This window comes from Anguilla rostrata, chromosome 4 (genome assembly GCF_018555375.3).
Source record: "Anguilla rostrata isolate EN2019 chromosome 4, ASM1855537v3, whole genome shotgun sequence".
Taxonomy (NCBI): Eukaryota; Metazoa; Chordata; class Actinopteri; order Anguilliformes; family Anguillidae; genus Anguilla; species Anguilla rostrata.
Genome location: NC_057936.1, coordinates 66,555,799 through 66,573,601, shown reverse-complemented (window position 1 = coordinate 66,573,601; position 17,803 = coordinate 66,555,799). Strand labels below are relative to the sequence as shown.

At 52.1% G+C, this 17,803-nt stretch overlaps 1 protein-coding gene across 2 annotated transcripts in view; it reads right to left on the bottom strand.

The window, feature by feature from the left end:
* Positions 1 to 1,115: 1,115 nt before the first annotated feature.
* prdm5 (PR domain containing 5) overlaps positions 1,116 to 17,803 on the bottom strand; it is a 35,730-nt gene continuing 19,042 nt past the window's right edge. Inside the window, exons 11-16 of one of the 2 annotated variants that reach the window (XM_064334338.1) lie at positions 17,333 to 17,426; positions 14,837 to 14,997; positions 13,052 to 13,145; positions 8,842 to 8,879; positions 5,626 to 5,680; positions 1,116 to 3,299 (exon numbers count right to left, since the gene is read on the bottom strand). In XM_064334338.1, the coding sequence (XP_064190408.1) occupies positions 3,130 to 3,299; positions 5,626 to 5,680; positions 8,842 to 8,879; positions 13,052 to 13,145; positions 14,837 to 14,997; positions 17,333 to 17,426 (612 nt within the window). In that variant the 3' untranslated portion in view covers positions 1,116 to 3,129. Of the gene's footprint in view, positions 3,300 to 5,599; positions 5,705 to 8,841; positions 8,880 to 13,051; positions 13,146 to 14,836; positions 14,998 to 17,332; positions 17,427 to 17,803 lie in introns of both variants that reach the window. The other variant, XR_010329780.1, reaches the window with a different exon arrangement.

Below are 17,803 nucleotides of genomic sequence, written 5' to 3'. Positions count from 1 at the left end.
ACAGGGAGCAGGCCTGAACACCAGCACACAGGGAGCAGGCCTGAACACCAGAGCCTCAGGGAGCAGGCCTGAACACCAGAGCCTCAGGCAGCACGCCTGAACACCAGCGCACAGGGAGCAGGCCTGAACACCAGAGCCTCAGGGAGCAGGCCTGAACACCAGAGCCTCAGGGAGCAGGCCTGAACACCAGCGCACAGGGAGCAGGCCTGAACACCAGAGCCTCAGGCAGCAGGCCTGAACACCAGAGCCTCAGGCAGCACGCCTGAACACCAGAGCCTCAGGGAGCAGGCCTGAACACCAGGCTCAGGAGCAGGCCTGAACACCAGCACACAGGAGCAGGCCTGACAACAGAGCCTCAGGGAGCAGGCCTGAACACCAGCACACAGGGAGCAGGCCTGAACACCAGCGCACAGGGAGCAGGCCTGAACACCAGAGCCTCAGGGAGCAGGCCTGAACACCAGCACACAGGGAGCAGGCCTGAACACCAGCACACAGGGGAGGGGGCTGAACACCAGCGCCTCGGGAGGGCTGAAACCAGCACACAGGGAGCGGGCCTGAACACCAGCCACCAGTCAGGCCGATATAGCCCCGTGGACAGAGTGCAAAACAGGGCCTCAAACCTCCAACAGGACGGGGCTCAATTAACAAGGCCTACAGCAGCACATTTAAAACAGCATGTCGAAGCGTTGACAGCGCCCGTACAGAGTCACAGCAGACCTCAAACCCAAAATCAGCACATGTGCTAAACTAACATGGTGCTCACAGCACCATTTAATAACAGAGACGAGAGAGCATGAAGCAGAGAGTAGCGAGCTAGAACAAAGAAAAACAATGGGGGTGGAGAATAAGCAGATGTGGTGCGAGACAGATAGAGAAGAGAGGGGGAGGAGAGAGAGAGGGAGAGGAGAGAAGAAGTGGAGGAGAGAGAGAGAGGGAGAGAGAGAGAGACATGTGTTGTGCTTGTATAGTTCAGGTCATTGGGTAAAATGAGCTGATTTAAATTCTGGAAATGTTCTTATGAGAAGCACATGTTATACAGGCAAAACACAGACACACATACGCGCAAGCACGCTCGCACACACACACACACACACACACACACACACACACACAGCCAGCATTTTCCACTTTATTCCCACATCATATTCAAACACTCCTGAAAACATACAGACATAATAGCAGGAAGGACACCATCATTTTTAATACACAAAACGCCAACGAACATAACAAAAACAACAATACACAAAAACAACTAGGAAGATTTAAAAAATAATGCAAATATATTTCTCAATATAAAATATTATGGAACAAAGAGGCATTATGGTCATGTAAAGCCGGTATTACAACATTAAATATGGCAGAACACTAGGCAGACGGTAAAAAACGTCAGCTGTAACTGACTTAAGGCTGAAGGTAACTGCATAAACGTTTGTGTCAAGTGTCCAGTCAAAGAACAGTGCAATAGCACTGCAACAAGGACAATGCTGTCTCTCTTTGGGCAGCAGAACCTGACACACACACACACACACTGATGTCTCTTTGGGTAGCAAAATCTGAAACACACACACTGATGTCTCTTTGGGTAGCAGAATCTGACACTCTGACACACACACACACACACACTGATGTCTCTTTGGGTAGCAGAACCTCACACACACACACACACACACACACACTGATGTCTCTTTGGGTAGCAGAACCTCACACACACACACACACACACAGATGTCTCTTTGGGTAGCAGAATCTGACACACACAATGTCTGTTTGGGTAGCAGATGGCTTTGCTCTGAAACAGGAAGAGTTGTTTCTGTGCTCCTTATGTAAACCACTTTGAGAGCTGCTGATCATATCAGAACCAGGGTCTGGGTCCGGACTGCTCATGGAAACTCTGGAAAAGCCAATGCTTGGACTGACCAAGGCTGCATTCCAACCCACGCCCTTCACCAACACTGATCTCAGTCATTCAGTAACACTGATCCCAGCCATTCACAAACACTGATCCCAGTCATTCAGTAACACTGATCCCAGCCATTCAGTAACACTGATCTCAGTCATTCACCAACACTGATCTCAGTCATTCAGTAACACTAATCCCAGTCATTCAGTAACACAGATCTCAGTCATTCGGTAACACTGATCCCAGTCATTCGGTAACACTGATCTCAGCCATTCACCAACACTGATCCCAGTCATTCAGTAACACTGATCCCAGCCATTCAGTAACACTGATCTCAGTCATTCACCAATACTGATCTCAGTCATTCAGTAACACTGATCTCAGTCATTCGGTAACACTGATCCCAGTCATTCAGTAACACTGATCTCAGCCATTCACTAACACGGATCTCAGTCATTCAGTAACACTGATCTCAGCCATTCACTAACACAGATCTCAGTCATTCACGAACACTGATCTCAGTCATTCACGAACACTGATCTCAGGCATTCAGTAACACTGATCCCAGTCATTAAGTAACACTGATCTCAGTCATCTTGCAAGACTGATCACAGTCATTCAGTAATACTGATCTCAGTCATTCAGTAACACTGATCCCAGTCATTAAGTAACAATGATCTCAGTCATCTAGGAAGACTGATCCCAGTCATTCAGTAACACTGATCTCAGTCCAGCACCACAAAGCATTTGAACAGGAAGCTCCGCCCCCATAACAAAAGGCTAGATGCGATTGCCAAACACGTGTGCGTTACACGCAAATCACCCGTGTTACTCGTCATACCATCACAGGATTTCTCACAGTGATCGTATCAAATCGACCAATCATATTTCAGAGGTGGGAGATTTCAGATCAGCGGTGATCAGTGAACAGAGACAGGAGATTTCAGATCAGCAGAGATCAGCGATCACAGAGCAAAGATCTGCGATCATAAAAAGGAGATCTGAGATCAGCAGAGATCAGCAATCAGAGACAGATCTGAGATCAGCAGAGATCAGTGATCAGAGGTGGGAGATCTGAGATCAGCAGAGATCAGTGTCCGAGATCAGTGTGGTTGAGGCTGCACCCGCCACTCATTTGAAAGCTGTTCCTCAGTTGAGCTCATCCAGAGAAGCCTTCCATCAGCTGCGAGAGCTTGCGGATTGGCTGTGCTGTTGGCCCCGCCCCCTGGCTAAGCGTCCGTCTCCCCGTGCACGTTCTCCATGTGCACCTTCAGGTAATCGTTACGGGTGAACTTCTTATGACAGCGCTGGCACTCCGCCATTGGACGGTTGGGGTTGTGCGTCAGTTTGTGCCGAATAAGCATCTTCTTCAGGCTGAAGGAGAGATCGCACACCTGAGGGAGATGGAGAGAAAGAAAGAGAGGGAGTCTTAAGGGTGGAGGAGGGTCGAGTTGGAGAGATCACATACCTGTGGGAGAGGGAGAGAAGAAGGGAGGGACGGAGGGAGGGAGGGGCCACACGTACGTCACTAAAAATCATCTCCGGCCACAGCGTCAATCAAACGCGCCCAACACAGGCAGCCAGCCAGTAGGCCCCGCCCCGCCTGACCCAGCCCTGCCCTGACCACACCCATTAATTATACCCAACGAGACAAAGACAGAGACAGAAAGAGAGGGGGAGAGAGAGTGAGAGAGCGTAACACCACCAAACACTGTCCAGGAACAACCTTAACGCTGCCAAACACTGTCCAGTACCAACTTTAACACTGCCAAACACTGTCCAGTGACAACCTTAACACTGCCAAACACTGTCCAGTACCAACTTTAACACTGCCAAACGCTGTCCAGTAACAACCTTAACACTGCCAAACACTGTCCAGTAACAACCTTAACACTGCCAAACACTGTCCAGTAACAACCTTAACACTGCCAAACACTGTCCAGTAACAACCTTAACACTGCCAAACACTGTCCAGTACCAACTTTAACACTGCCAAACACTGTCCAGTAACAACCTTAACACTGCCAAACACTGTCCAGTACCAACCTTAACACTGCCAAACACTGTCCAGTACCAACCTTAACACTGCCAAACACTGTCCAGTAACAACCTTAACACTGCCAAACACTGTCCAGTAACAATCTTAACACTGCCAAACACTGTCCAGTAACAATCTTAACACTGCCAAACGCTGTCCAGTACCAACTTTAACACTGCCAAACACTGTCCAGTAACAACTTTAACACCGCCAAACACTGTCCAGTAACAACCTTAACACTGCCAAACACTGTCTAGGAACAATCTTAACACTCCCAAACACTGTCCAGTAACAACCTTAACACTGCCAAACACTGTCCAGTAACAACCTTAACACTGCCAAACACTGTCTAGGAACAATCTTAACACTCCCAAACACTGTCCAGTAACAACCTTAACACTGCCAAACACTGTCCAGTACCTAGGCTATTCTGTGAGCTCCAGCGCCTGCAGGGGGACCTCATAAACCCCCTTCACCCCCCCCCCCCCAGCCGCATGACTGGGATGAGCGTGACCACACGCGCGTGACCTCACACTTTCCATGTCTGTCCTCACACCGGGGGCTATGGGTGCCAAACACCTGCCCCCCCACCCTTCCCCCCATGGGCCCCCACACCCACCCCCCCCTCCCCCACCCCACACACAGACACACACAGAGACACACACACACAGAGACATACACACAGACGCACAAAGAGACACACAGAGACACACACACACAGAAACACACAGAGACACACACACACACAGACACACACACAGAGACATACACACAGACGCACACAGAGACACACACAGACACACAGAGACACACACACACAGACACACACACACAGAGACATACACACAGACGCACACAGAGACACACACAGACACACACACACAGACACACACAGACACACAGAGACACACACAGACACACAGAGACACACACACAGAGACACACACACAGACACACACAGACACACACACACACACACAGAGACACACAAAGCCTGAAAGCACACCCCCACTGAGTGCCATCGGCCCTCCTCTGACAGAATGGAAGGGCGATTGTTCTCTGGACAGGTAAACAGAGTTTTAAAAAACTTAAAGTTAACTGCCCAAACTACCCTGAATTGGCCTCGCCGTTCAGAACAGAACTGCTCATACTGAGAGCTGGAGGAAGCGGCTAATTCTGCCACTTACGGGCTTCAGAGCACGCTCAGCCGAACACAAACAAACACACGTCTTCTTCTCTACAGAACCCAACAAAATAACAACGGGCTGTTTTCAATTTCCCAGTGCGGTCAAAGAAAATCTGCGAGCAGAGAAAGAACACTGCTCAGGCCCGACCCGAAAAGACTCATTTCCTGCCAAGACAGAGCAGTGCATGATGGGATATACTCTGCGGTGAAGAGAGCGAAGTACTGAACCAGGGCGTGAGGAGACTACCCCCAAACACCATGCCCCCATCCCTCTCATCCTCTCATCCCCCTCATCCCTCTCATCCCCTCATCCCCCCATTGACTGACTGATAGATGGATTGATGGATTGATTGACTGATAGACTGATTGATGGATTGATTGACTGATAGACGGATTGATGGATTGATGGATTGGCTGACAGACTGACTGATGGATTGATTGATTGGCTGATAGATGGATCGATGGATTTACTCACGTCGCACTGGAAGGGCTTCTCTCCAGTGTGGGTCCTCATGTGCTCATCCAAACCCCTCTTCTGGCTGAAGGCTTTGTTACACTCAGTACACTTATAGGGCTTTTCCTGAGACAGACAGAGACACTGTTACACTCAGTACACTTATAGGGCTTTTCTTGAGACAGACAGAGACACTGTTACACTCAGTACACTTATAGGGCTTTTCCTGAGACAGACGGAGACAGTTACACTCAGTACACTTATAGGGCTTTTCCTGAGACAGACAGAGACACTGTTACACTCTGTACACTTATAGGGCTTTTCCTGAGACAGACAGAGACAGTTACACTCAGTACACTTATAGGGCTTTTCCTGAGACAGACAGAGACAGTTACACTCAGTACACTTATAGGGCTTTTCCTGAGACAGACAGAGACACTGTTACACTCAGTACACTTATAGGGCTTTTCCTGGGCAGACAGAGACAGACTAGTACACTATGCTTACATCATACACTTATAGGGCTTTTCCTGAGACAGACAGAGACAGTTACACTCAGTACACTTATAGGGCTTTTCTGAGATCCAATCCAGCTGTGTGAGGGAATTCTATTCGACATTCCCACGGGACACTTCAGAGTCGGATCTGAGAGGGAATTCTGTGCAATACTCCCGTGGGACACCTCGGAGCTGTCAGGGATGAAGGGGACGGGGGGGGGGGAGGGGCACCCGCAGGGTGGGCAGCTTCAAACAGGACGTCCTGCGCTGCTGCGCCCATGGAACAGGAAATGGCACTCAGGCATGAACGCCATGCGAGCGGGGCAGCGGTTTTTGGGGAGGGGGGGGATGAGAGAGCGCGGGGGGGAGTGGAGTGACAGCAGGACGTTCGCTAGCTGATAACCCGGCGCGGTCGCCATGGGAACAGGAAGCGCGGAACCTGGGAAAATGGCTATCTGAGGGCGGGGCCAGGGCAGAACGGGAGGAGTACTCCCCCCCTCCCCCCCAGAGAGGTCCCATCACGGGAAGCGTATCCCCGACACTAACCCCAAATAACCAGCCCCTCCGGAACATTCCAGCTCTGTTCACTCACTTCACACCCATTTCAGTTTGTAATGCTGACCACTGAACTGATTATCCCTGTCTCATTCCCAGAGCTCGCTATCGGGGGGGGCATAGCCCTGTGGTAATCCCATGGGAAGCTCTGATGCAGTCAGGCTGGGTGGGAGGCAGACCACAGTGGCACAGAAAAGCCATTGATCACGGGACACTGGGGTTGGCAGGCCCACAATGCATTGCAACCTTTGTTTCTATAGCAGTAAAAACTGACTCCGGTAGTTGAGTCCCTAATCTACACCTCCTGACCCCTCCTGACCCCCTACAGCTGCTTGACCTTTGACCCCACCCATCTTCAGTTTCCTGACAAAAGCAAATAAATAAAAGAGGCTGTATTTAATCTGCCATGGCTTTTCCACACTGAGTACTTTTACAAAACAAACTGGAGAGAGGGACGTTCTGCGGGGGGGGGGCTCTGCCTCTATTAACCATCTGCACATCTGTGACTGGATTGGCTCCTGTGCATTGAAAACACCTGAGAATCAGTAATTTCACTGGTTCCTGTGTGATAAACAGGACTGCAAATGTGCGATGTGATTGCCTCCCATGTTAAAGGACACGCAGTGCGTTCTTGGTTGCAGTACCGGTCCTATCCACAGGGGAGGTGCTGTTCTCCTGGTGCACGTGTGGGGGTGACTGACACACACACATACACACAACGCAGCCGATTTAAACACAATTCAAACCAAACTGTGGCGGTGCATTCCAGAGCACTGCAGCAGCGTGGGACGCGCGTTCGGCGTGAGAGCTGGGGCTGGGCTGGGGGGGGGGGGGGCGGTTTGGGGAGGGGGGCGGGGGGCTGACCCCGTGTCTTTGGGGTGTCAGTCTCCCAGCTGTGCCAACACACGTCCCGGGCCGCATGTCACCCAAACATAACCTCTGTAATTGACCCCGCCCCCTGAGGATTCAGCCCCGCCCCCCTGCCTGGCCTCATGCCGCTCACATCAAATCACGCTCAACTGCACGGTTACCATGGAGACCTTTACACTTGCACACACACAGACACGCACGCACACACACACGCATACACACGCACTGCACGGTCACCATGGAGACCTTTACACGCGCACACACACACACACACGCACACTGCACGGCCACCATGGAGACCTTTACACGCGCACACGTGCACACACACGCGCACACACGCACACACACACACACTGCACGGTCACCATGGAGACCTTTATATCTGCGGGAGGGAGCGACCCAACTATAGTTTCTGTTTTTACAGTTCATACTCCAGGAATAATAAACACGAAAAACACTCCAGCAGAGAGAGAGAGAGAGGGGGGGGAGCCCACTCAGCAGTTATCCAGAGCGACTTATGCAGTTTACATTTTAACATCCTATAATTTCATACTTCTGGACATGTACTGAAGCAATTCAGGTCAATTCAGACAGAGAATCAAACCTGGGAAGCAAACCTGCAACCTCTGGGCTACAGGCCCTTGTCCCCTAACTGCTACACTGTATTGCCTCCCCATTCTCCTGTACTCCGTCAGCAGAAGCCCAGTGTGTTTCAGAATTAATTAGGCTGAGCGACACGCACACATAATACACACGCACACGCACACGCACACACACACACACACACACACACACTCGTCCAAGCCTCAGACATGGTAATAATAAAAAGCTGTGTTTGCAGTACAAGCGCACAGTAGGTAAGAGCGGCTGTGGGCATGCTCAGGCCTGAGAGAGACTCGGGGGAAACCGCCCAATCTGCACCAGCTCTTTCAGGTGAAATCCACCCTCAGGCTGCGCACACGCATCCAAGCAGACAAAGCCACCCAATCAAAACAAATATCTACCCAAAGCCCTGCAAACACACTCCAGCAGACGCTCATCTGTCACACACACTGTACTTAAGGAAAGGTACACCGCACTTCCACCTCAGAGGAAGAGGATCTGAGCCTCAACACCCTCAACAAACTCAAGCCACAGCTTACACTCACCTTCTTATCACCCAGGGACAATCACAGCAGGGGAGCAAGCACAGCAAACAGAGTGTGTGTGTGTGTGAGAGTGCGAGAGTGTGTGTGTGTGTGAGTGTGTATGCTGATGTGGCATGTGATGTGTGTATGTGTGTGGTGCGGTGGGGTGTGTGAGAGATAGTGTGTGGTACTGTGCATCTTGTGAGTCTGTGACTTTGTCATGCCAGTATGGGCACTGGTACGGGCGCTCACCTGCACAGGAGAGTAGCATTAGTACAGAATACACACACACACACACACACACCCACACACGTATGCACACACACACGCGCACACACCCACACACGTATGCACACGCACACGCACACGCACACGCACACGCACACGCACACACACACACACACACAGAAAACGCGTGTCTGCACACTGAAAGGTATGACCATGTGGCTGTGGAAAGCAGGAGAGAATTCCTGAGGTCTCCTGTTAATTTTTACTTCAAACAAACCAGATCTGAGCTTTCAGGACTTATAAGCATGAAGAGGAGGGAAAAACCTCCGCTCCTCGAGATGATGGCACAGGGGCATCAAAGCTCTCTCTCTCCAGGAGGGTGCCCCAAAACAGGACCAGCGACCAGCACCCCAAACCAGCGACCAGCACCCCAAACCAGCGACCAGCACCCCAAACCAGCGACCAGCACCCCAAACCATTTACCAGCATCCCAAACCAGCTCTCTCCCCCCCCCAGCCCACAGCAGCCGGACGGGGCAGGGCAGGACACCCATCGCTCCAGCGCCTAAGGGAATGTTCCGGAAGGGTTCCGGGGAGGTCTGCGTGCTCTCTGTCTCCAGCAGTGTTCTGGAGTGTTCTGCACCGGAATGTTCCGCAGTGCAGCGCGGTGTTCCGGACCTCCCGGCGATCCGGAGGGTTCCGCGGAACGTTCCGGAGCAGCTCGGCGGGGCCAGGCCTGCTTTGAGTTTGGAAGGTGATTTTTTTCACGCGCCACGCAAGTTAGAACGGGCCGGGGAGGGGGGGAGGGCATGGGGGGGGGAGGTGGGGGGTGCCCCCCTTCCTTCTGGGCATCTGAATGCACTCTTAAAGCGCTGTGAGGGTTATCAGCGGGACAGATCTGGGCACACAGCCCTACAACACAGAGCAGAAAAAGGCCTTTAAGGCCAAGAGCAGGGGGTTTAATATCCTCTCCAAGAGGCGAGCTGGACCCCTCTCTCCATGAGCTCCACACCCTACCTGCGCCGCTCGCCCACCTACAGGCATCCCTTTCACCCCCAGGTGTGAGCAGGCAGGGTCTGCTTCAAAGGGGCAGCTCACCCAAAAACACTTTAGAAAGTTACAGTTGAAAAACTCAGCAGAAATGTCTCTCTCCAGATGTAACAACACGGCTATTCATGAGCATCCCCAGACCGGTTCCATGAGTGAGGTGGGGGGGGGGTACAGAGGTTGGTCAGTGAGATAGGGGGCGGTGTGGGGTACAGGTCAGTCAGGGAGATGGGGGTGTGGGGTACAGGTCAGTCAGTGAGGTGGGGGGGTACAGAGGTTGGTCAGTGAGATAGGGGGCGGTGTGGGGTACAGGTCAGTCAGGGAGATGGGGGGTGTGGGGTACAGGTCAGTCAGTGAGGTGGGGGGGTACAGAGGTTGGTCAGTGAGATAGGGGGGCGGTGTGGGGTACAGGTCAGTCAGGGAGATGGGGGGGTGTGGGGTACAGGTCAGTCAGTGAGGTGGGGGGGGTACAGAGGTTGGTCAGTGAGATAGGGGGGCGGTGTGGGGTACAGGTCAGTCAGGGAGATGGGGGGGTGTGGGGTACAGGTCAGTCAGGGAGATGGCGGTGTGTGGGGTACAGGTCAGTCAGTGAGATGGAGGGGCAGTGTGGAGTACAGGTCAGTCAGGGAGATGGGGGGGTGTGTAAGGGAGAGCACTTTGTAGCCTTGCAGGGATCTGCCTGAAGGGCATTAGCCCTGTCCATCAAAAATGAGCCCCGCCCCCCTCCCTGTGGCATCCCAGCCATGTAATGCGATACGGACCCATTATCCCCCATAAACCCCTGCTTCTGATCAGCTCACACCTACCCTTCAGTGTGTGACCATGACAACCGCGCTTATCTATTTAACCCCATTAAGCTCCACTCAGTGTGTGTGCAACAGAGCTGTGTGTGCGTGCGTGTGTGTGTGTGTGTGTGTGTGAGCAACAGAGCTGTGTGTGTGCGCATGTGTGTGTATAACAGAGTTGTATGTGCGTGTGTGAGTAACAGACTTCTCTGTGTGTGTAGGTGTGAGTAACAGAGTTGTGTGTGAGTAGCAGAGTTCTGTGTGTGTGTGTAGGTGTGACTAACAGAAGTAGTTAACCAAAGATAAAAATATAGTCATTTTGATTTCATTTTATTAAACCCTGAATGTGCATATGGACTATACCACCTGACATAGTCCCTGTATTTAAACCTAACGGCCTGCAAAATCTTACATTTACTGCGATAAAATCATACGAATCGTACCATCTCACGTACTTCCTGTTATTACACACTGTGGACTAAACCATCGCAGACAGCGCCTGAGTAAAGCACAAGGACTGTACCACCTCACGTACTTCCTCTGATCAGCATACACGGACCGCACCATTCACGTGCTCAGTATGGGGAATATGTGTGGGCTGTACCATGTGAGCCGCACCCCTGCAGTCCGGTGGTGTGGAATGCCTGTAAATGCCCTCTGGGTTCGTTAGAGAGGGCAAAGCCACACAGCTGACAAACAAACAAACAAACAAACAAACAACTCAGGCATCGCCACGGAGACACGGCAGCCATCAGAACTGTGTGTGCAGCTCTCGTTTGGGCAGGGAGAGAGAGAGAGAGAGAGTGTGGGGTCGAGAGAGAGAGAGAGAGAGAGAGAGTGTGGGGGTCAGAGAGAGAGAGGAAGAGAGAGAGAGAGTGGGGGCAGAGCGAGAAAGGGTGGAGAAAGGAGAGATAGAGAGGTGCAGAGAGGGAGAGGAAAACAGGCAGTGAGGGAGGAAGAGGGGGTAGAGGGGGGATAGTGTGGGAGAGAAAGAGAGAGGGAGGAAGAGGGGGCAGAGGGGAGGAGGGGGAGGGAGGTGTATTATCTTATTTCGAGGAGCTGAGGGAAGCAGAGAGCAGGGTGTTTGCGAGTTCCTCAGAAAGGAAGAGATTTACAGCCAGAGAAGGCCAGCAGGGTCATCGCTATGTTCATTTCAACTGCTCCTTTCTTTCATTCTGTGCCCCCCACACATTACCCAGAACCCCCTCTGCCTGTACAAACACACACGCACACACACACACACACACGTGCACTCACACACACACACACACACACACACACATGCACTCAAACACACACACACGTGCACTCACACTCACATGCACTCACACAAGTGCACTCACACACACACATTACCCATAACCCCCTCTGCCTGGATAAACACACACACACACACACACACTCTTTCCCTCTCTCTCTTTCTCTTCTCCATCTCTGGCCTGTATCCCTCCTTCACGGGCAGCCTGTCAGCTCACAGGGGGATTTAAGAGCAGAGAGGCCAGGGCGCTGCGCCCCGATAGTGGGCTGATGGCCTGTGAAGTGACTGCACGGCACACAGGGGTGTTCATCACCAGGAGATACGGCAGCACTGACGCATGGCAACCTTGTGTCCCGCCTTAAATTAGACCCACCGTCACTGTCACCGTGATAAACAGCCATGAACTGCGCCAATGTGACTTTTTACTGGGCAGTTTAGAAATGAGTCTGTCCTCACACACGCACACACACACAGCGCGCGCACGCACATACACACTCGCGCGCACACGCACACGTACGCGCACACACACACACTCACTCACAATCACACACACACACACACACTCACTCACAATCACACACACACACACACACACATGCGCGGCGCGCGCGCACACACACACACACACACACACACACACATACACACACACACCTGGCTCCTTATCAGCGCAGTAAAACACACATAGCACATCCTTATCTGACAGAGCACTTAGGAGCAGCAGGCCCTTATCAGAGCTTCCTGTAGCCGAGCTCTGAGCCGGGGACATTCCAAAGTGCTCATCCTCTCAGAAATCGAACCCTCAGCCAAGCGGCCTATCTCCCAGTGCCGCAGCAGCAGCTCTGCTCCGCAGGTGAGACGCAGGTGCACTGACACAGCTGTGATTTATGAGCTGCATCTGGCCTCAGAGGCAACCTGCTCACAAAGGCTCAGAGCATTCCACCATTTTACAAACCTTCTGCAAGCTTTACCAAAACCAGACTTGGGGTTTACTTTAAAAACCAGCCGCTCTTCAGCGATGTTTTTCTGACGGTGGAGATGTGCGGTGTGGAGATGGGCGGGGGAAAGGCGAGTTCTCCGGGCGGGGCGGCTGGGGGCGGGGCTTACCTGTGTGGCTGCGGATGTGTACCCGTAGAGTGCCGTTGCTGGCGAACTTCTGGCCGCAGTACGGACACACCTTCTCCTTCTCACCTGTGTGGGTCTGAGAGATGAAAAACACCTCTGGTTAGAGGAGGAGGAGGACTGAGAGATGAAAAACACCTCTGGTTAGAGGAGGAGGAGGACTGAGAGATGAAAAACACCTCTGCTTAGAGGAGGAGGAGGACTGAGAGATGAAAAACACCTCTGCTTAGAGGAGGAGGGCTGAGAGAACATTAGAGAACGTAAAGACCACGCAGCCCAGAGGAGGTATAGAGTGTAAGATGGAGAGTGTAGGGTGTAGAGTATATGTTATAGAGTAGGGGTGGGGAACAGGGTTTAGGATATATGATGAAGGGTGTAGGTTGTAGGGTAGAGAATGAGGGGTGCAGGCTTGTGCTTTTATTCATTATCAGCAACGGCCACAAAACCATTCTACATTTATGAAATACCTAATGCCCCTCTCTCTCCCCCTCCTAGCATGCTCTATTTCTCCCTCTATCCCCCTGCCCCTCTCCCTCCTCCCTCCCTCTCTCCCTCTCTTGCCCTCTGCCTCCCTCTCTCTCTCTCCCCTTTCCAGACTTGAGGGTAAATTGCCCTTAATGATGGCGTTTTATTCTATAGCTCCATTCAGTGCTCATGTTTTGATTTCACCCGCAAAGACCCAAACTAATCTTTGGAATCGCAGCGTGGGGGAGGGGGGGGTAGGGGGGGGGGCGCTCCCTGCAGAGTTCAGTGGGCCTGCTGAAGGTCAGAAGGTAGCGTTTTGGGCCTATTTGTTTTGTCCTGAGCCAAGAAGGGGTTTTGGTTTCAGCCGAAAAGCGTGATTAAGCCAGACGTGTGGGTCCGTGCCTTAGAGCCCGCTCTGGGACCCGCTCTCTGATTGGAGGCCCCTGCGAGGCAGCCTGCTCTCTGATTGGTCCCTGGGAGGCTGGGCTGACTGAAGGCCATTTCAAATCATAACGCAAAATACACTTCCAGGGTTTTACAGTCCCGAGCAGGAGAGAAAGCGCAGCGGGAGAACTGCATGGTGTGGAGAACAAACAGGAAATCAGACACCGAAGCACCAGTGTAACGCTACCCATGCGTACTGTTTTACGTCTAATGAAGCGCGCTCAGGCCAATTACGTGTTCAGGTCTACCCAAACCCCAAGACCTCCCTTTGGACATTCACGACTCAAACCCATATACAGGCCACAGCCTCCAGAACTGTGTCCTTAATTTCTGTCCCACGTGCGGATGGAGAGGGGAGCATTGCTGTGTGAGACTGCTTGAAGACTGTTCTTTAATCACAGCGAGTGCACAGGTCTCCCTGCAGTCGTATTAAAGATCAGTCAACAAACACTAAAATACAGGACAAGTTTTACCAGTAACCCTAATAATCATTAATGACTTCTTTTAATTACTTTTTAATAATTAATAACTCCAGCCTCCAGTTTCTATTCATTCCCATCAAACTGTAAAAGACGGCCAGTGTTTCAGTTACTGAAGACCATGTGACTGAAGTGAGAGACAGAGAGAGAGAGGAGGAGAGATAAAGAGCAAGACAGACAGAGAGAAAGAGACAGACTAACAGACAGAGTGTTTGAGATAGAGATGGAGCACTGAGAGAAAGAGAGACAGAGAGAGAGACAGAGCACTGAGAGAGAGGGAGAGAGAGAGACAGAGAGAGAGACGGAGGACTGAGAGAGAGACAGAAAAGACACACTGAGAGAGAGAGAGAGAGAGAGAGAGAGGGAGAAAGAGGGATCCCACCTTTTTGTGACTCTTGAGCACAGACGGTGTGACGAAGGCCTTCTCACAAAGGTCACACTTGTACTTCTTGTGTCCGTCGTGCACCACCTGTATGTGCACGTTCAGCGTGTCCTTGCGCTTGAAAGTGGCGTCACACTGATCGCATTTAAAGGTCCTCTCGCCTGGAGGGAGAGAGCATGTGGTGTTTCAGAGCGCAGTGTGTTTCAGAGCGCAGTGTTTCAGTGCACACTGTGTTTCAGAGCGCACTGTTTCAGAGCAGTGTTTCAGCGCAGTGTTTTAGAGCAGTGTTTCAGAGCGCACTGTGTTTCAGAGCAGTGTTTCAGAGCACTGTGTTTCAGAGCACTGTGTTTCAGAGCGCACTGTGTTTCGGAGCGCAGTGTTTCAGAGCGCACTGTGTTTCAGAGCACAGTGTTTCAGAGCACAGTGTTTCAGAGCACTGTGTTTCAGAGCGCAGTGTTCCGGAGCGCACTGTGTTTCAGAGCGCAGTGTTTCAGAGCACTGTGTTTCAGAGCGCAGTGTTTCAGAGCACAGTGTTTCAGAGCGCACTGTGTTTCAGAGCGCAGTGTTTCAGAGCGCAGTGTGTTTCAGAGCACAGTGTTTCAGAGCGCAGTGTTTCAGAGCACTGTGTTTCAGAGCGCAGTGTTTCAGAGCGCAGTGTTTCAGAGCGCAGTGTGTTTCAGAGCGCAGTGTGTTTCAGTACACTGTGTTTCAGAGCGCAGTGTGTTTCAGTACACTGTGTTTCAGAGCGCAGTGTGTTTCAGTACACTGTGTTTCAGCCTTCAGACACGTGTTTCAGAGCGCACTGTTCGAGGAGTGTTCAGAGCGCAGTGTTTCAGAGCAGGTTCTACCGTGTTAGGCCAGGTTTCATACCGCTTCAGACGCATTGTTCATACACGTTCAGGACTGTTCGAGCGATTTTGAGCGGTGGTTTCAGGCCAGTGTGTCAGTACCGTGTTCGCGCGTGGTTCGACAGTGTTAGAGCGCAGTGTTTTCAGTCCTTTTCGAGCCTGTTTCGGCGCAGTGTTCAAGCGGTTCAGGCGCGTGTTCAGAGCGGTGTCGACTGGTCAGAGCGCGTTACCTGTTCGAGCAGTGTGTTTCAGTACACTGTGTTTCAGAGCGCAGTGTGTTTCAGAGCACGCAAGGCCAACAAAAACCTCCCCCCCAGACACACTGTCACAGGAGAATGTCCCAGCAGGAGGTCTCACACACTCTCCAGCTCTCTGCAGAATAAAGCCTGTTTCCTTCCATCTCCTATTGTGCTTCTCCTCCTTTCATTGTGGTTTTTTTGTGTTTTTCTTGAAGATGTCATCCTGCTCGTAAACAAGCATCATCCAGCTCTCTCTCAGCCGTACAGGCCCAAACACACCCCAATACGAGCATGTACACACACACACACACGCACACACACACACACGCACACACACGCACACACACGCGCACACACGCGCACACACGCGCACACACACACACACACGCACACACACTCACAGTCACACACGCACACACACACACACTCACACGTGCGCGCACACACACACACACACACACACACTTTTTCTGGACCTGGCAGAAGACTGCAGGTTCAGGTCCCTCCAGGCCCAGGTCAACCCTGGTGCATCATGGGGCAGACTCCGCCCACGCCGGACTCTTCAGTTCCCCGCCATCCCTCCAGAGCAGCGTCGCGTGACAGCCCACAGACGGGCGGGCGAGCGAGAGAGCGAGAGAGCGCTCCTCAAAAAACAATTACACCATTACCGCCCGCGCCAGGCCTCGCTCCGCGCGAGGGGAGGTGATGTCAGCGCCCAAACGCCGTGCCTGCCGCGCGGTTTTATTACAAACAGCACGCTCACGTTTCACACACACACGCACACAGATACTCACACACACACACGCTCACGTTTCACACGAGGGACCGCCAGGAAGAGTGTTACACACGCACGCACGCACACACACACACACACACACGCAGGCGCACGCACACACACACACACGCACGCACGCACGCACACACACACACACACACACATGCACGCACAGAGATACTCACACACACACACGCTCACGTTTCACACACACACGCACACAGATACTCACACACACACACGCACGCACAGAGATACTCACACACACACACGCTCACGTTTCACACAGACCCCAGGAAGAGCGTACACCACACACACACGCGCGCGCACGCACACACACACACGCGCGCAGGCGCACGCACACACACACACACGCACGCATGCACGCACACACACACACACACACATGCACGCGCACACAGATACTCACACACACGCACGCACGCATGCACGCACACACACACACACATGCACGCACACACAGATACTCACACACACACGCACGCACGCACGCACGCACACACACGCACACACACACATGCACGCGCGCACACACGCACAGATACTCACACACACACACACAGATACTCACACGCACGCGCACACACACACACACACACACACAGATACTCACTGTTGTGTATAAGCAGGTGTCTCTGCAGGGAGAAAGGTGTGCGGAACAGCGCTTTGCACTCCTCACACTGGAAGGGCCTCTCCTCTGAGTGGGTCTGCAGGAAGCAGGGTATGCTGGGTAATGTAGTGTCTCATGGGAAAAACAGGGCCCCATGACATTCAGTGCCTTATGGGGCCCTCAAAAAAGCTCATTACATCACACACAGGAAATGCAGTGTCTCAAGGGAAGTCTCGTGGATCTGCACTGCATCTACAGACATAACTACTGCACTGCGTCTACAGACATAACAGCACTGCATCTACAGACATAACTACTGCACTGCATCTACAGACACAACTCTCTACTGCATCTACAGATATAACTACTGCACTGCATCTACAGACATAATTCTGCACTGAATCTACAGACATAATTATTGCACTGCATCTACAGACATAACTCTACACTGCATCTACAGACATAACCAGAGAT